Source organism: Leucoraja erinacea, chromosome 18 (genome assembly GCF_028641065.1).
Source record: "Leucoraja erinacea ecotype New England chromosome 18, Leri_hhj_1, whole genome shotgun sequence".
Classification (NCBI taxonomy): Eukaryota; Metazoa; Chordata; class Chondrichthyes; order Rajiformes; family Rajidae; genus Leucoraja; species Leucoraja erinaceus.
In genome coordinates, this window is record NC_073394.1 from 34,005,485 (window position 1) to 34,021,399 (window position 15,915).

The window sequence follows — 15,915 nt, forward strand, 5'->3', positions numbered from 1 at the left end:
ACTTTTTTTGCAAGCTTTAGAACTGATGGACATTTTTTGCAAGCTTTAGAACCAATAGAGACACTTTTCTGCAAGCTTTAGAACCAATAAACATTTTTTGCAAGCTTTAGAACCAATAGACATTATTTTGCAAGCTTTAGAACCAATATACATTTTTTGAAAGATTTAGAACCAATAGACATTTTTTTGCAAGCTTTAGAACCAATAGACATTTTTTGCAAGCTTTAGAACCAATAGACATTTTTTGCAAGCTTTAGAACCAATAGACATTTTTTTGCAAGCTTTAGCTTTAGAACCAATAGACACTTTTTGCAAGCTTTAGAACCAATAGACACATTCTGCAAGCATTTTAGAACCACTAAGGGCACTTACATTTGAGTAGATATGTGTTCAGTGTTATTCACAGCTCAGAGAAACGTGACCCTCTACCTTCCTCCATCTTGAAGAGACTGTGTGGCACACCACTTCCTGGTTTTATAGTCCCTCCCCCCTGCCGCCAGCGGGGGCAGCAGAGAGAATGGGGAATTTTGTAAAAACATTAATATGTCTGTCATTTTTAATCGACGGGAAAAATCCTCAGCACACATGCGGCGGAGGGGGGCTCTGAGCGAGGTGGCCAAAAATGACGGCCGTAGGTGGCGGCGTTCTCTCGGAAATCGCAGCACAGATGGCCAAAACCGGTCAAGAACAGACTTTTAGTAATATAGATAGATTACTGGGCAGTGCATATTAAGAATATAATTTATTGGCTGGATAGTTCTACCCAACAGACAGAATGGATAAAAATGGAGAAAGAGGATTGTCGTCCTTGTAATATAGGAACGATCTTCTTCTCCCCGAAAAAACTGAACAACACAATATATAAGAAGAACCCAATTATATATGTTACAATAAGAATTTGGAAACAAATAAAATTATCTTTAAAATTAAGAAATTTATCATTGTTAATGCCAATTGCGAATAACCTTTTATTTAAACCATCTCTTATTGATAAAACATATAACCAATGGAAAAGTCTCGGCATTAGAAGGATCGGGGATATGTACGAAATGGGAAATCTACTATCATTCCAACAATTACAATTAAAATTTAAACTGAAAAACAACCAATATTTTAAATATCTTCAGATTTGCGATTTCATGAAAAAATATATACAAAGATGTCAAAAAATAACTCCTGAATTATTGGAAGAAGCAATGAATATTAAAGCTCTCACAAAAATTAATATCATATTTATATAATAGTATTTTAAATATAGACCTACCATCGACAGAGGTACTTAGAGAAGAGTGGGAACGGGAACTAATGATAAAAATTACGAAGGTTACATGGGAAAAGCACTTGATATATATTCACAAATGTTCGATTAATATAAGACATAATCTAATTCAATTAAATATTTTACATAGATTATATTATTCAAAAACAAGATTGAACAAATTTTATTCAATGTTTATAAATGTTTATCCCAAAATGCAACTATAACACACTCCTTTGTTTCCTGCATAAAACTTCATAGATTTTGGAGTGATATTTTTGAAATATTTACAAAATTATTCAAGATAAGAATGGAACCTAATACTGAAATTATTATATTTGGAGTAATGGAAGATGGGAATAAATTGAACACATCTCAAAATTTATTTTTTAATTATGGTTTAATAATAGCAAAAATATTAATACTTACATTTTGGAAAAATACATCAATACCAACGCTTAAATTGTGGATTGCAAGCATGTTGGACACCACACATCTTGAGGAAATGCGATTCATCCTAATGGATAAATCAGACCAATTCATAACGAGTTGGTCTCCATTAGTTGTCTTTTTGGAATCATATGGTGCAACACAATTGTAAAAGCTAACTGTTTCAGGACTGGACGAGGGATGGTCAAGATTATAAACAATGATCTCCTTACTTTTTTTTTCTTTATGACTTATTGTCTTTTTTCTATTTTCTTTTCCTCAACTTTCTTCACTCATTCGTCTTTTTTCTTTTTCTTCACACACTATATATCTCATGTCTCTCTATCCTTTACTATCTAATTTATTTTCTTATTCTCATCTTTCTTTATTATAACAAAAAAAATAAGAAGCTGTACATAAAATGTATTATGAAAATATATATTAGGCACTTTGGTGCCATATGTTTGTACTTTTAATAAAATAAAATATTTAAAAAAAATGTTTTAAAAAGATTGTGGTAATCTATTCCTTAAAAAGGCTTCTTTAAATACCCTGCATAGCCATGGAGACAATACATTTGAAAGATACTTTAAAAATTCTACTGTAAACCCATACAAACCAGGAGCTTTACCAGAATTCATTGTAAAAATTGCTTTCTCTATTTCTTCTTCCGTGATGGGTTCATCTAACAACAGACTCATTATATGGTCAATTTGGTAAGTTCAGTTTCTTTAAAAACTCATGCATTATATTGGAATCAGTAGAAAAATCTGATTGGTATAGGGAGGTATAAAATTCCTGAAAGGATTTATTAATTTTGTCATGGTCTACAGTTACTGTACCACCCCGTTCACTCACTTTAGTAATCTGACGCTTGGCCGACACCGCTTTCAATTGATTTGCGAGTAATTTACCAGATTTTTGGGCATGTATATAAAATTGACTTTTGGTTTTAAGTAGCTGGTTCTCAATCGGTGATACTAATAACAAATCATGTCTCAATTGATTTTCAACTCTATTCTTATAGAGCTCTAAACAAGGAACTTTTGAATATTTTTTATCAATTTCTTTAATCTCGTCAGCCAATGTACGTATTTCTTTTTGTGTTTGTTTTTTTAATCCCGCGGAGTATGAAATAATTTTTCCACGAATATATGCCTTAAAGCATCCCAGACTACACCATTCGATATTTCTTCAGTAGAGTTTGTCAAGAAGTAAAAAGCAATCTGATCTTTCATAAAATTTATAAATTTTAAGTCTTGAAGCAAAGTACCATTAAATCGCCATTGTTTAGCACTAAACTTGGAATCAGGTAGTTTGATTAATAGTTTCAATAGTGCGTGATTAGAAATAGTAATTGCATCATACTCACATTTAATTAATAGAAAGTTAAGTGCAATTGTTTTCAATTCATTGTTTTCGCAGGTGCTTTGCACATGTAGGTTACGCAAAATCGGAAAGGGGGATGTCATTGCAAAAACCAGGTTGTATACAGCACGCTGTAATAATACATGAATTTTTGCATTCAATTGGTTTTCAGCATGAGCAATCCAGAACTGATCGTGATAAATATATCACAGTCTTTCCTGAAAATATTTGTCCCGGTAAGATATCTGAAAATATCTATTTTACTTTTGCATAATTACTGCTGTTTTTGAATTAAATTTACCTTAATATCATTTCATTTATTAATTGAACCACTTGTGACGTTTAATTGAACCAACATGATGTTTCAATTGTATTTTTATTTATTCTGATTGCAAGTAATTTATTGGTTTAACGGGGGTGTGATATTTCATTTGCTCTTTTTCTGCTTTTGGAGGAATTGGCTGCTTATTGCAGCGATGGAGAAAATGAAGGATTTTATGATCATACATATTGCCCCGAAAGGTTGTGTTACTTTGCTCAGAATAAAGGAATATTGTAAAGGGAAGCTTGCTGAAGGGGAGCACCGAGTGATAGGCTTCTTGAATTATGGGGGAATTAGAATGTTGGAATGATTCAATAAAATAATAGTGTTGGCCGCCCATGATGTAGGCAGTGAAAAATATTTGACTGTTGACTGACACAATAGCTGTACAGAACAGGAGACTATCCAAGGGAGTTTTTGAAGAGGACCAATATAGTGGGCATAAAGATTGCATTTATTAGGAATAATGAAAGTACTTGTATTAGGACACCTTCTTTACTCTGATGTGGCCCTGTGTCCAACGCAATTAAATAAACTACTGCAGTATTCCTGGAGCATATCAAGCAGAAAGGAACCTTCATCTAGGCTGTTTACTCTGATCGTGCCAAATGTTAGTTTGGGTATTTTATATTAGTTTCTACTTAACTTCTGACCCTTTCTGGCATAACTGAAAGATGGTATTGCCAAGTAAGATTTCACCTTGCTGCCTGATTTCTAAACGGTTTTCAAAACAAAGAATGCTGGAAATACTTAACATGTAAATGGATTAGGAACAAAAAAATTAACATTTTATTTCAATAGCCTTTCTTCGGAACTCATGAAAGACAATAAAAGAGCTATAACAGGAGGAGGTGGGAAGAGGGCATCATGCAAAATCCCCTTAGTGCATTGTGACTTATTTTAATGCATTGATTTTCTGAGGATAAATGCCTAAGATTGCTTTATTGAGGGGATTATCACCAAGGTTTATTAACTGTATAGCTAAATCCATAAACAGCTTATGGAAAGTGGGACATGATGTCGAAGGACATTATGGATGCAGGAAAAAAGTTACTTTAAGTTTCACCCTAAAGTTCCAGGGTGTACGGTTTGCAGACTACACATACATTGTTTTCTCTGATCCCTAAAAACCAATGGACGTCAATGTCAATTGCAGCAAATTCAACTCTCCCAGATAACAACTGAGTTCTAACCATAAATTGCTTAGCATCTACATCTGATGTATAATCTGCATCAGAACTCTTTTTTTTCCTGCCCCACTCTTTCCTGCTACTGATCGTCCAACCAAATGGACAGATTGGAGACAAGCTAATAGTTGACAAATCTATACAAGCGTTTGCTTTTAAAAAAAAAATTACTTTTGGGTTGCAGGCATCAATGTCAAGGCCAACATTTATCATTAATTTTCCTTCAATGTTTGATGGCCAGTTGCCATCTTGAATTGCTCTCTTTGTAGAGATGGTAAAAAATATCAGATGGGGAATTCTAAAATGTTGGCCAAATGTTCCTTGTGTAACTTTGGTGAAGTGAGAAGAACTTGTTATTCTGGCTTTATCTTTCTAGATTGTATTTTGCATGTCGGGGAGGTGTCTTGATGAGTTGCTAGATTGCACACTGCAGCCACAATCCATAGGTTCTGCAGGGAGTAAGTGTGTAATCAGATGTATTGGTTGCCAGACAAATCAAATGCTTTATTATCCCAGCCTATTGGAAGATGGAGGCATTTTTTGAAATGTTAACAAGAAAGGCAAATGCCGATAGTGGATGCTATGGAATCATCATAGCTTTTGACATGGTTCCGCATGGCAGATTGCTCAAGAAGTGTAAATCTGTGGGATTAAAGAGAGATTTACACACTGAATTCAATTTTGGCTCAATGGCAGGAGGCAAAGAGTAATTGTTGTCAGATAGATTATTACCATTGGGGTTCCACAGGGTTTGGAATTTGGTCCCTTTTTGCATGAATTAATGATTTGCACTTAAATAAATGACGACATGATAAGGAAGCTTGTAGTTTATATAAAAATAGGCCATGCAGTGACGGTGAAGAAAAAAGGAAGACATAGATGGTGTGACTACGCTCCTTCCCTTGGATGCCGCTCTGATCCATATCATTGGCTGACAGGCCAGGAGAGGCTAATCCCCAGCTTCATTGGTGACAGCTGGGTCCAATTAGCTGATTTTGGTTTGGCCACCCGTACCTTGTCAGCCCTGTAAATCCCAGCCAGAGGGAGAATGGGAAAGCTGCTAAGATAAACCTGAGACTACTAACACCTCCTCTTGAGGCATGGGTGAACTGCAGGGAGAAACCAGGAATGTCATGCCTCCTCGTTTGTAGTCTGGCAATTTGGAAACTATTAAAAGTAAGGGAGTGTTCAAGGGAAGCATGCTCTTATAAGAAGGTAAAGCAAGGAGGAATAGTGAACATGTTGATGAGAGATATTGAGGCTCTGGTCAGGAGAAAAGAAGGTGTATGTCAGGTATAGCCAGCTGGGATCAAGCTAATCCCTCAAAGTATAATACATTGTAGGAATTCAGTTAAGGAAATTGGGAGAGCAAAAAGAGGACATGAGATAGCTCTGATGGGTAAGGTAAAGGGGAACCCTAAGAGATTCTACAAGTATATTAATAGCAAAAAGGTAACAGGAGAAATAATGGGTCCCCTTAAGGATCAACGTGGTCATCTGTGAATGGAGTCACAGTAGATGGGTGAGGTCTCAAATGTATATGTTTCATCTTTATTTAATGTGGAGATGGTCATGGAAACTAATGAATCAAGGTAAATGAATTGCATGTCTATTAGAAGACTGAGGGTGGATGGACAATATTCTGGCTGGAGTGAACTATGCTGGGTTCTTGTGAACTTGTGACAGCGAGTTGGAATAAACAGATTTTTTCAAGCTGGAAAGATGTAACGAGTGGAGTGGAGTGTCCCATGGATCATTTCTTTGTCCCCAATTCATTACTGCTTATTTTTAATGATCTAGCGAATTTTTCCAACCAGGAAGGCAAGTTGTGACATTTATAATAGAATGCCTATCGGTTGAGTCAGTTGGTGAAAATTTGGCATATAGAGTGTAATGTAGGAAAGCACGAGGTCATGCAGTTTAGTAAGAGGAATCTAAAAGCAAATAGGAAATAGTGTTCAATTTGGTCAGATAATTGGTGAGGCCACACCTGGAGTACAAGGCACAATTTTGGTCCCCCTATATAGCAAGGAGACTCTTACACCGAGGAAATCCAGAGAGATTCACTCAAGTAATTCCTGGGATTAGAGGGTTGTCCTATCACTAGCAGCAAAATTCATTAGATCTACGATCTTTGGAGTTCAGAAGAATGTGGGTTGATCTTACTGAAGCACACAGATCCTAAGGGGATGTGGCAAGGTAGATGTTGAGATGTTTCCACTAAGAACATCAAAGGGATAAAGTTAAAACCCAAGGTTTATAGATTGTTTTCTTGCAGAAGGTGATGAATCTTTAGAATTCTCTACCCTGGATGGTTGTGAAGACTAGATCTGAAGATATTTAAAGAAGTAGAGAGGTTATTTGAATTCTGAGAGTTGAGGACAAGGTGAAACTGACATTGGTAGGGAGATGATGATTGGGGCAGATCTGCTGTGATCATATTGAATGGTGGGACCTAATGGCCTACTCCTCCTATTTTCTTGTTATTATACAATTTGTAAAAGAATTAGAGGTGAGTTAAGATTCTTTTCATCGGGAAGTTCGGAGGATTGATTACCTAAAAATGGCAGAAGCAGAAATCCTTATTACATTTAAAATGTACGTGAAGAGAATAGAAACAGTCTGGGAAAGTGTAATAAGGCTGGGCTGTTCCTTTCTAATCAATCAATAGTCCTTCTTCTGTGTCATATATTTTCTAGGATTTCTATTTCAATTATGGCGATTGGCCTAAATGTTTTGTGTAACTCTACACCAATTTTTAGTTTGCCAAATCTTCCACCAAAATGTTTCTCTTTCTTAAATATAGTACATAAATGGTAGTTATTTTAAGACTGTCAACTGACTTTTCTAGTTTGGTCTTCATGGAACAGTACAATTAATTTTGTATGCATTATGTTTACAGGGCAGGAATATAACTTTAAACTACTAAATACAAATAATCTAGGCACAAAATATGACTATGGATCAGTCATGCACTACGGCAAGTGAGTTTGAGACCAGATGCTTGCACATATAGTTTTTTTATGTGTTCATGGAGGTGGTCAACATCAGCAAGGCATGCATTTATTCATCATATCTACCTGCCTGTTGTACTTTCTTTGGCCATTTCAGAGGATTGTTAGAGATGATCATTCCATGGGTCAAAAATCACACATAGACTTCCTTCTACAAAGGAACAGATGATTTTTTTTTTTACAAAGTTACCATGTCTAATGGAGACTTAAATTAAATAAAAGCAATTACATAGATATGAAGGGTGCATTAGCTAAAGTAGATTGTGAAATTTGATTGACAGGCTGGATGATCAGGAAATTGTAGCAGTCTTCCAAATAAAGATGCCTTTCTTGTTGATGGAAATAAAAAATTGAAGACTGTATGGAGAAATTGATTCATCCATGACTAAATAGTTAAGAATAGTGTAATGATTATATTGAATGAAAAGGATAATAAAGATACTAAAGGGAGAATTTTAGCAAGTGGAAAAGGATAAATTAAGAATTTATGAAGAGAAGAAAATAGAATATGGACATAACTAGTAAGAAGCATGAAAACAAATTTAAGAACTTCTACTGGTAGGTAACAGAAAAGAGCATAGCCAAACTATAGGTTGTTTCCTGAGAAGCAGAGACAAGTGAAGTAATCACAGAGCAAAGAAACCGCAGGAACATCAAGCAAATATTATGTATATTTTTAAAGGGTAATTAAATGTTGGCTCAGCCTTCAAAACCCATACCCCTTGAAAGAAAATGTATTATAAAAAGGTGGGAAAATACATTCTGAATACACACTGAATCTGTATATGCAGAATGAATAGACATAATGCATCAATGCTTGCTCTGGCAACTACTTTACCAATGCCTGCAAAAAATTACAGAATTATAGATATTGTCCAGACCATGATTCAAACAAATCCCCCTCCCCATCAACTCCATCCATACCAGGAAAGCAGCCAACATAATCAAGGACTACCATTCCCTCAACATTCTCTCTTATCTCCTCTCCCATTAGAAAAATGATACGAAAGCTTGATACCTTGTATCACCAGGTTCAAGACTAGTTCCCAGAATGCGGGAACTCCGCGCGACCATGAAGGGGACTCCCCGGCAACTGCCCGTGACCATGTGGTGACCGCAGTGTCTCCTGTAGTCGCCTAAAAAGTCGCCTAAGTGGGACAGGCTGCATTCTGGGACCTAGTCGCGACCTCATTATTGTCGCCGCAAATTTTTCAACATGTTGAAAAATTAGCGCCGACTAGAATGAAGCTGCCATGGAAAGTAGCCAGAATTCTCGTGGCGTAGATGGGTCGCCAGGAGGTCCTAGTGGGTTGCCAGGAGGTCGAAGGTTCTCGTGGGTTATAGCCAGTGCTGACCAGTGAATTTCATTGGCTCATTGGGGAAAAAAAACGTAAGTAATAGTTTCCAGAACCAACCGGTAAATACCGACCGGTAATGTTAATGACCGCCCAGCTTCACAGCCATGTATCTCTGGCTTCTTAAAAGTTGGCTCCACTCCTTTTCCCCCTTTCCCCCTCCCCCCCCTTCCCCCCCCCCCCCCCCCCTCTTCGCCCCCCACCCCCCTTTTAAAAGGACTTACTGTGCTTTTACCGTCTTAATTACAGCATTATTATGGCTTAATTCCTGTACGATTGTGGTGTGTGTCTATCACATTGGCTTTGCACTGTGTGAATTTCACTCAGACAGCGCTCCCCCCACTTGCCCTGTCCCCCGCCTGCATAACGGGCTGGTGAATGAAGCGATGTGTTTGTGTGTGTGTGTTCCACTCTGACAGTCGCCGTTCCAGTTCCCAGTTTTTCAGGCGGCTGCCGGCAACTTGACAGTCGCCGGCAGTGGCCTGAAAAATCGCCTGTGGGACAAGCCCATTACTCTGCAATTTTCTGCTGACCTTGGGCAGAGCATTTGCCATTATCAAGCTGCGATGGATCCAATAGGGGGGAGGTGGAATCTGCAGAATTCCAGTGGGGCATCTGCAGAAATTAGTATTGTCATTGGAGACTATCTGAATTTCCTTATCCTTCTGAGAAAATAAATTGCATTGATTTTGGCTAGAGCATCAACATGACTGGACCAGAACAGATTGTTGATGATTTTTACCCCGAGGCACATTAAGCTCTTGACCTTCTCGACTTCAGCTTCATTGATATAGCCTGAGGCATGTACTCCACCTTGTTTCCTGAAGATGATGACTAGCTCCTTCGTTTTGCTGACATTGATGGAGAGGTTACTAAACGCTCTAACTACTTCTTGCACTCTAGAATTTTTGACAGCCCTACTCTCAGTACATTATCTTTCATTGTTTTTATATTACCAGTTTAGATTGTGGCATTAGTCCTGTGAAGAAACATAATTGTTTCCATGAATGTTATAACATTGAAACTGGCCTTAAAGAGTGATGAATAGATTTAAACAGTCAAGGAAAAGTGCAACACATGCAAATGAAGCTCTGGATTTAAATAGAATTTTCACTTTGTTCGGCCATCACAGTGCAAATAAGAGAAATTAGTACACTTTACTCATTTGTGCAACCATACAGCAAATCTATTTAATGTATACTTTTTAGTCAGAGAAAGGTCCCAACCCGGAACGTCACCTATCTAAGTCCTCCAGAGTTGCTGCCTGACCCACTGAGAATCTCCAGCCCTTTTTGTAAACCACCATGTGCAGTTCTTTGTGTATTCATGTAATACTTTGTTGTGCAAAGACCAGCATTTGCGTAGAGCATCCAAAATTCTTCCCGTTCAGCTGTAACACTCGGGGATAACAATTTAAGTGTGAAAAGCGTTTTAGACACAAGTGATCACAGTAATGTTAAATGATAATAAGAAATAATGGAGAGATAGTTGATAAATGCGGATTTTTTTTGACAAGTTGATTTTCTTTATATATGATGAAGTCCTCTCTAGCATGTCAAACAAAATTTGTGGGGCGAGAAACAGTTAATGTAACACACTTTGTTTCAGCTACCTTAACTATCAGAGCAATCCTACCTCTTTTTCCATTGTCTATGTCCATCTGAAAGTCAACTACTCCCAGAAAATGCTACTCCCAACCTTGTTCACCATGGAACCATTCAATAATAGGCATTTACATCAGTTTATATAATTAATTTTATAATATTAACAAAAATGCTTTATGCATTTAGATACCTGTAATTGCTTATAAATTTGACGTCCCTACTTTGACCTTTTTTGCTGCCATGCTTGTATATTTGTATGTTCTGTTCCTTCGTATTACACCATGGTTACTATTAATCATATAATTTTCATACATTATCACCTTTTTTCACTTGAACCCAAATACCAATTTCTACCCCACTTCTACAAATTTAGTGTAATGTCCTCTCTATAGACCTAGTCATTTAATCTGTCAGAATAGTGACCCCTGCGTGAATCAGGTGACGGTCCTCTTTTCCTATTGCTGGTGCCAGTGTTCCACGAAGTGAAAACACTTTCTCACATATCACTTTGGGCAACATGTTCAAGTCACTAATTTTATCAATTCCATGCCAATTTATACATGGTGACGGTAATAACCCCAGGATTATTACACACATGAGGTTTATTTATTTAGGCACCAACATGTCATACTCACTCAGCCGAACCTCCTTAGCCCTACAATGTCATTAGTTCCAACAAGGATCCCAATAGCTGGGTAGCTCTCACTTCCTGAGGAACTACCAATAATCCTAGTACCAGCAGGCAACAGCAACCGTCTGGACTCAATGCTCATAAATATAGAGAGTACTGTCAACTATCTCTATCTATGGTCCCTCTACGCAGGGATTTCCCCCCTCTACATTAGGGACCTGGAGTGAAGGGTATTGCATTGAGGAGTTCCCTGCAACCTGTCTCTCTCGCGGTTCCCACTCACCAGCCGCCTGCCACTTTTGCAGGCTGGAAGAGTCTGTGTGCCACATGTGTTTGTAGTGTGTGAGGCTGCAGCCACCGTTTGAATACCTAAAGGGGCTGCTCCTTGCCTTCTGGCTGCATTTATCACCCACCATCCTCATCTTTGGACACCCTGTGTGTAGGGGAGAAGGTAGGGCTGAAGATGTCCTGTTTGGGTTGCTCCTGGGCCTGGCCAAGCTGGCCATCTGCAAGTCATGGTGCCAGGTGGTGGAGGACTTTACCCGTGCCGGCTGCCTGCCCCTTTTCTGGGGTTATGTCCGTGCCCGGGTGGGGTTAGAAAGGGAATATGCCCTGTCCACGGGCACTCTGGGGTAGTTCCGGGACCGCTGGGCTCTGCAGGGTGTTGAATGGATCCTCAATAAGGATTGTAACATAGTTGTATAGTAGTTTATTAAGGAGATTTGTTTGTATTGTATTATGGTGGTGGGTCCTGGTTTGTTTTATTGTAGTGTCATATGTTTTAATAATTGAATATATTTTTTGAAGAAAAAAAACTATCTCTATCTATATAGATCACTGTCACTGTTATATTCCATTTTGTTCCCATAATTTGAACAGCCACTGGTACAAGGGTACTGTGGTCGGTTTGCTCATCCTTTTTGCAGTTTTTCTCATCCAGGCGTACTGCATGGGTCACCACTGCTGAGCAAATTCAAGGCTTATGACACCTCCAATGTTGCCTTCTTGGTCAACATAACTTCCTGACTTGTAACAAATTCCTGTCCCAACCACTGACTAAATATATAGCAATTAACTTATCAGTGAGAAGAAGGGTTCCAACCCAAAACATCACCTATACATGTTCTGGATGTGTTCTGCTGCCTGATCCGTCAAATTTGTGTCTCTACGCACTTTGTGTCTTTTTTTTTGTTTATTATAACCAGCATCTCTAGTACCTTGCTTAACCTCGGGTGCATGATTACCTTTGGGAATCAAACTCCTAAGCATGCCATGATTAACTGAGTTTTGATGCGTTAAAGTTAAAGTATTGCATTTACTGCACAATGTGCTTCAGCTATATTTGGGAGACTAAGCTTCCAGTTAACTATTCTTAATTGTCAAACCCAATCCTATTTCGATCCCCATTGTTCCAAAGAATTTCAAACAAGATTAAGGAAAAGCAACTCATCCGCTAACTACTCATACTCTCTGCATTCAATCTTAAGTTTAACAATTTCTGATAATCAGCAGTTCTCTCATTTCCAACAATCATAGTTTTTTCTTCCTAATGTTGATAATTATACGTTGTAGGGGAAAGTACCTGGGGAGGGGGTGGTTTGGAGGAGAAAGAATGAGTGAACCAAGGAGTTGCAAAGAGAGCGGTCTCTGCAGAAGGTGTGGAAATGGGAAGATATGATTAGTGGTGGGTTTAGATTGGCATTCAGTCTTTTATGATTGCTCTCTGTAACTTTTGTTTCACTATTAGCTGTGGAATATGGCATTTAGAATATACTTTGAATTACCGTGTGAACATTCAAAATAGATGACCCCACATTCAACTCCATTTCCCCGATTTTTTTTTTCCATTCAACCAACCAAATATAAAATTTAAAATTTAGCCACTGACCATCCAACACAAATAAAAAGTGATACCAAGATAATTTTATTATTTTTTATTGCAGAACCGCTTTTGCCAAAAAAGGAACATTCACTATGCTAGCAAAGCCAAATTCAAGCATTGAACTAGGACAATATTTAGGCCTTTCCACCACAGATGTTTATAAGATTAACAAACTGTATAACTGTGGTATGTGTAATATTTATAATATATTTAAGATTATCTTTGTGATCTTTGGAAAAGCTATAATTAAAGTGGAAATGGCCTGATACTATTGAAGATTGTAAATTTCAATGAATATATATATATATATATATATATATATATGGTGGAATCTGGTGGAGTGCTGTCAGCGCACCTGTCAGTATCTGGAGAAAGAAGGGACATATGACGTTTTAGGTTGGGACTTTTGTTCAGACATTGTAGTAGGGGAGAAAGCTGGTAAAAAATAGTTGGGGAAGGACAAAACCCAACAAGTGATAGGTGGATGCAGGTGTATGGGGTTTGATTGACAGATGGCAATGGTAGTAAGTCTGGGTCCATACATTGTCCACAGCAGGGAGCATTAATGGGCATGTTTAAACTCACACTGCTCTGCTCTGAGATACCTACTTGCTCCAAGAAGACGAGAAAAGCAAGCTCTCATGCCTTAATAACTACTGTCCTGTGGCTTTGATATCCACTATCATGAAGTGCTTCAAGAGGCTGGTTATGGCATACATTGACTCCAGTCTACCAAGCAGCCTTGATCCACTGCATAACAGGTCTGAAGCTGATGCCATCTTCCTGGTCCTAAACTCATCCCTGGAACACTTGTTTAAGAAGGACATCCACATCAGATTCCTATTCATCGACTGTAACGTTGCTGTCAATATCATTATCCTAACCAAGCTCATCTCCATACCCGTGGAACTTGGTTTCAGCAACTGGAACTGGAAATGGAACCTCTGAAACTGGATCGTCTACTTCCTGACCCATTGACCACAATCAGTGAGGATAGATGACAAAACATCCTCCATGATAATTCTCAACATTGGTGCTAACAAGGATGCATTCTCAGAACCGACTATACTCCTTATACACTGACAATTGTGCATCCAAATACCAATCTAACTCAATCTACACCATTGCAGATGACAGCACTAGAGTGGGCCGGATATCGAATAATGACGAGTGCAGAAAGCTGATTGAGAACCTTGTAACTTGGTGCCAAGACAACCTCCCACTCAATGTCATCAAGTCAAAGGAGATAACGATTGATTTCAAGTTCCTCGGAATAAAAATCACCAGCAATTTGTCCTGAACCAGCCACATTGAAGCTATGGCCAAGAATGCTTCTACTTCCTTAGAAGGCTTAAGAAGTTTGACACTCAACACTTCTACAGATGTGCCGTTGAAAGTATCTTCTTGGGATGCATCATTCAAGACCACAAGAAATTGCAGAGATTGTGGCCATAGCGCAGACCATCATCCAAACCAGCCTCCTTTCTATTGATTCCATCTACATTTAATGCTGCCTTGGCAAGGCCATCGGGATAATCAAAGACCAGTCTCACCCTGGTTACTCCCTCTTTTCCCCTCACCCACCAGACAGGAGATCCAGAATTTGAAAATGCGTACCTCCAGATTCAGGAACAGTTTCTTGCTGGTGTTATCATGCCACTGAATAAGTTATTTCGCCAGATAGAGTGTGGTCCTAACCTCCCATCTATCTTATCGGCAACCTTTAAACTTTCTTTAATTGGAGTTCAATGTAATATCTTTGCCCTAAATATTGTATCCTTTATTTGTGCACTTTGGATGGCTTGATAGTATTCATATATAGTCTTTTTTGTTTGACTGGTTAGCATGTAAATCTTTTCATGGTATCTCTGTACACGTGACAATAATTACAAACTAAAGAAAGTGGCTCAGTCCCACATTCTTAAAGACAATTAAACTTAGACAATAGACAATAGGTGTAGGATTAGGCCATTCGACCCTTCGAGCCAGCACTGCCATTCAACGTGATCATGGCTGATCATCCCCAATCAGTAACCCATTCCTACCTTCTCCCCATATCCCCTGACTTCGCTATCTTTAAGAGCCCTATCTAGCTCTCTCTAGAAAGTATCCAGAGAACCGGCCTCCACCGCCCTCTGAGGCAGAGAATTCCACAGACTCACAACTCTCTGTGAGAAAAAGTGTTTTCTCGTCTCCGTTCTAAAGGGCTTACCCCTTATTCTTAAACTGTGGCCGCTGGTTCTGGACTCCCCCAATATCGGGAACATGTTTCCTGCCTCCAACGTGTACAAACCGTTAATAATCTTATATGTTTCAATATCCTTCTCATCCTTCTAAACTCCAGAGTATATAAGCCCAGCCACTCCATTCTCTCAGCATATGACAGTCCCGCCATTCCAGGAATTAATCTTTTAAACCTACGCTCCACTCCCTCAATAGCAAGAAAGTATTTCCTCAATTTAGGAGACCAAAACTGCACACAATACTCCAGGTGTGGTCTCACTAGGGCCCTATACAACTGCAGAAGGACCTCTTTGCTTCAATACTCAACTCCTCTTGTTATGAAGGCCAACATGCTATTAGCTTTCTTCACTGCCTGTTGTACCTGCATGCTTACTTTCATTGACTGATTAACAAGGACCCCCAGATCCCATTGTACTTCCCCCTTTCCCAACTTGACACCATTTAGATAGTAATCTGCCTTCCTGTTTTTGCAACCAAAGTGGATAACCTCACGGATCCAAAGTACCTGTTCAGCTCATCTGCCATTTTCTTGTTCCCCATAATAAATTCACCCTTTTCAGTCTTCAAGGGTTGAACTTTGGTCTTAACTAATTTTTTTCCTCTTCACATACCTAAAGAAGC

The 15,915-nt window shown here is 38.5% G+C and overlaps 1 protein-coding gene across 3 annotated transcripts in view; it reads left to right on the forward strand.

Moving 5' to 3' along the window:
* LOC129705894 (astacin-like metalloendopeptidase) overlaps nt 1–15,915 on the forward strand; it is a 95,568-nt gene that overhangs the window by 39,326 nt on the left and 40,327 nt on the right. For all 3 annotated transcript variants that reach the window (XM_055649789.1, XM_055649788.1, XM_055649790.1), the window contains 3 exons: nt 3,113–3,291; nt 7,467–7,548; nt 13,112–13,236. In XM_055649789.1, the coding sequence (XP_055505764.1) occupies nt 3,113–3,291; nt 7,467–7,548; nt 13,112–13,236 (386 nt within the window). The remainder of the gene's footprint in view (nt 1–3,112; nt 3,292–7,466; nt 7,549–13,111; nt 13,237–15,915) is intronic.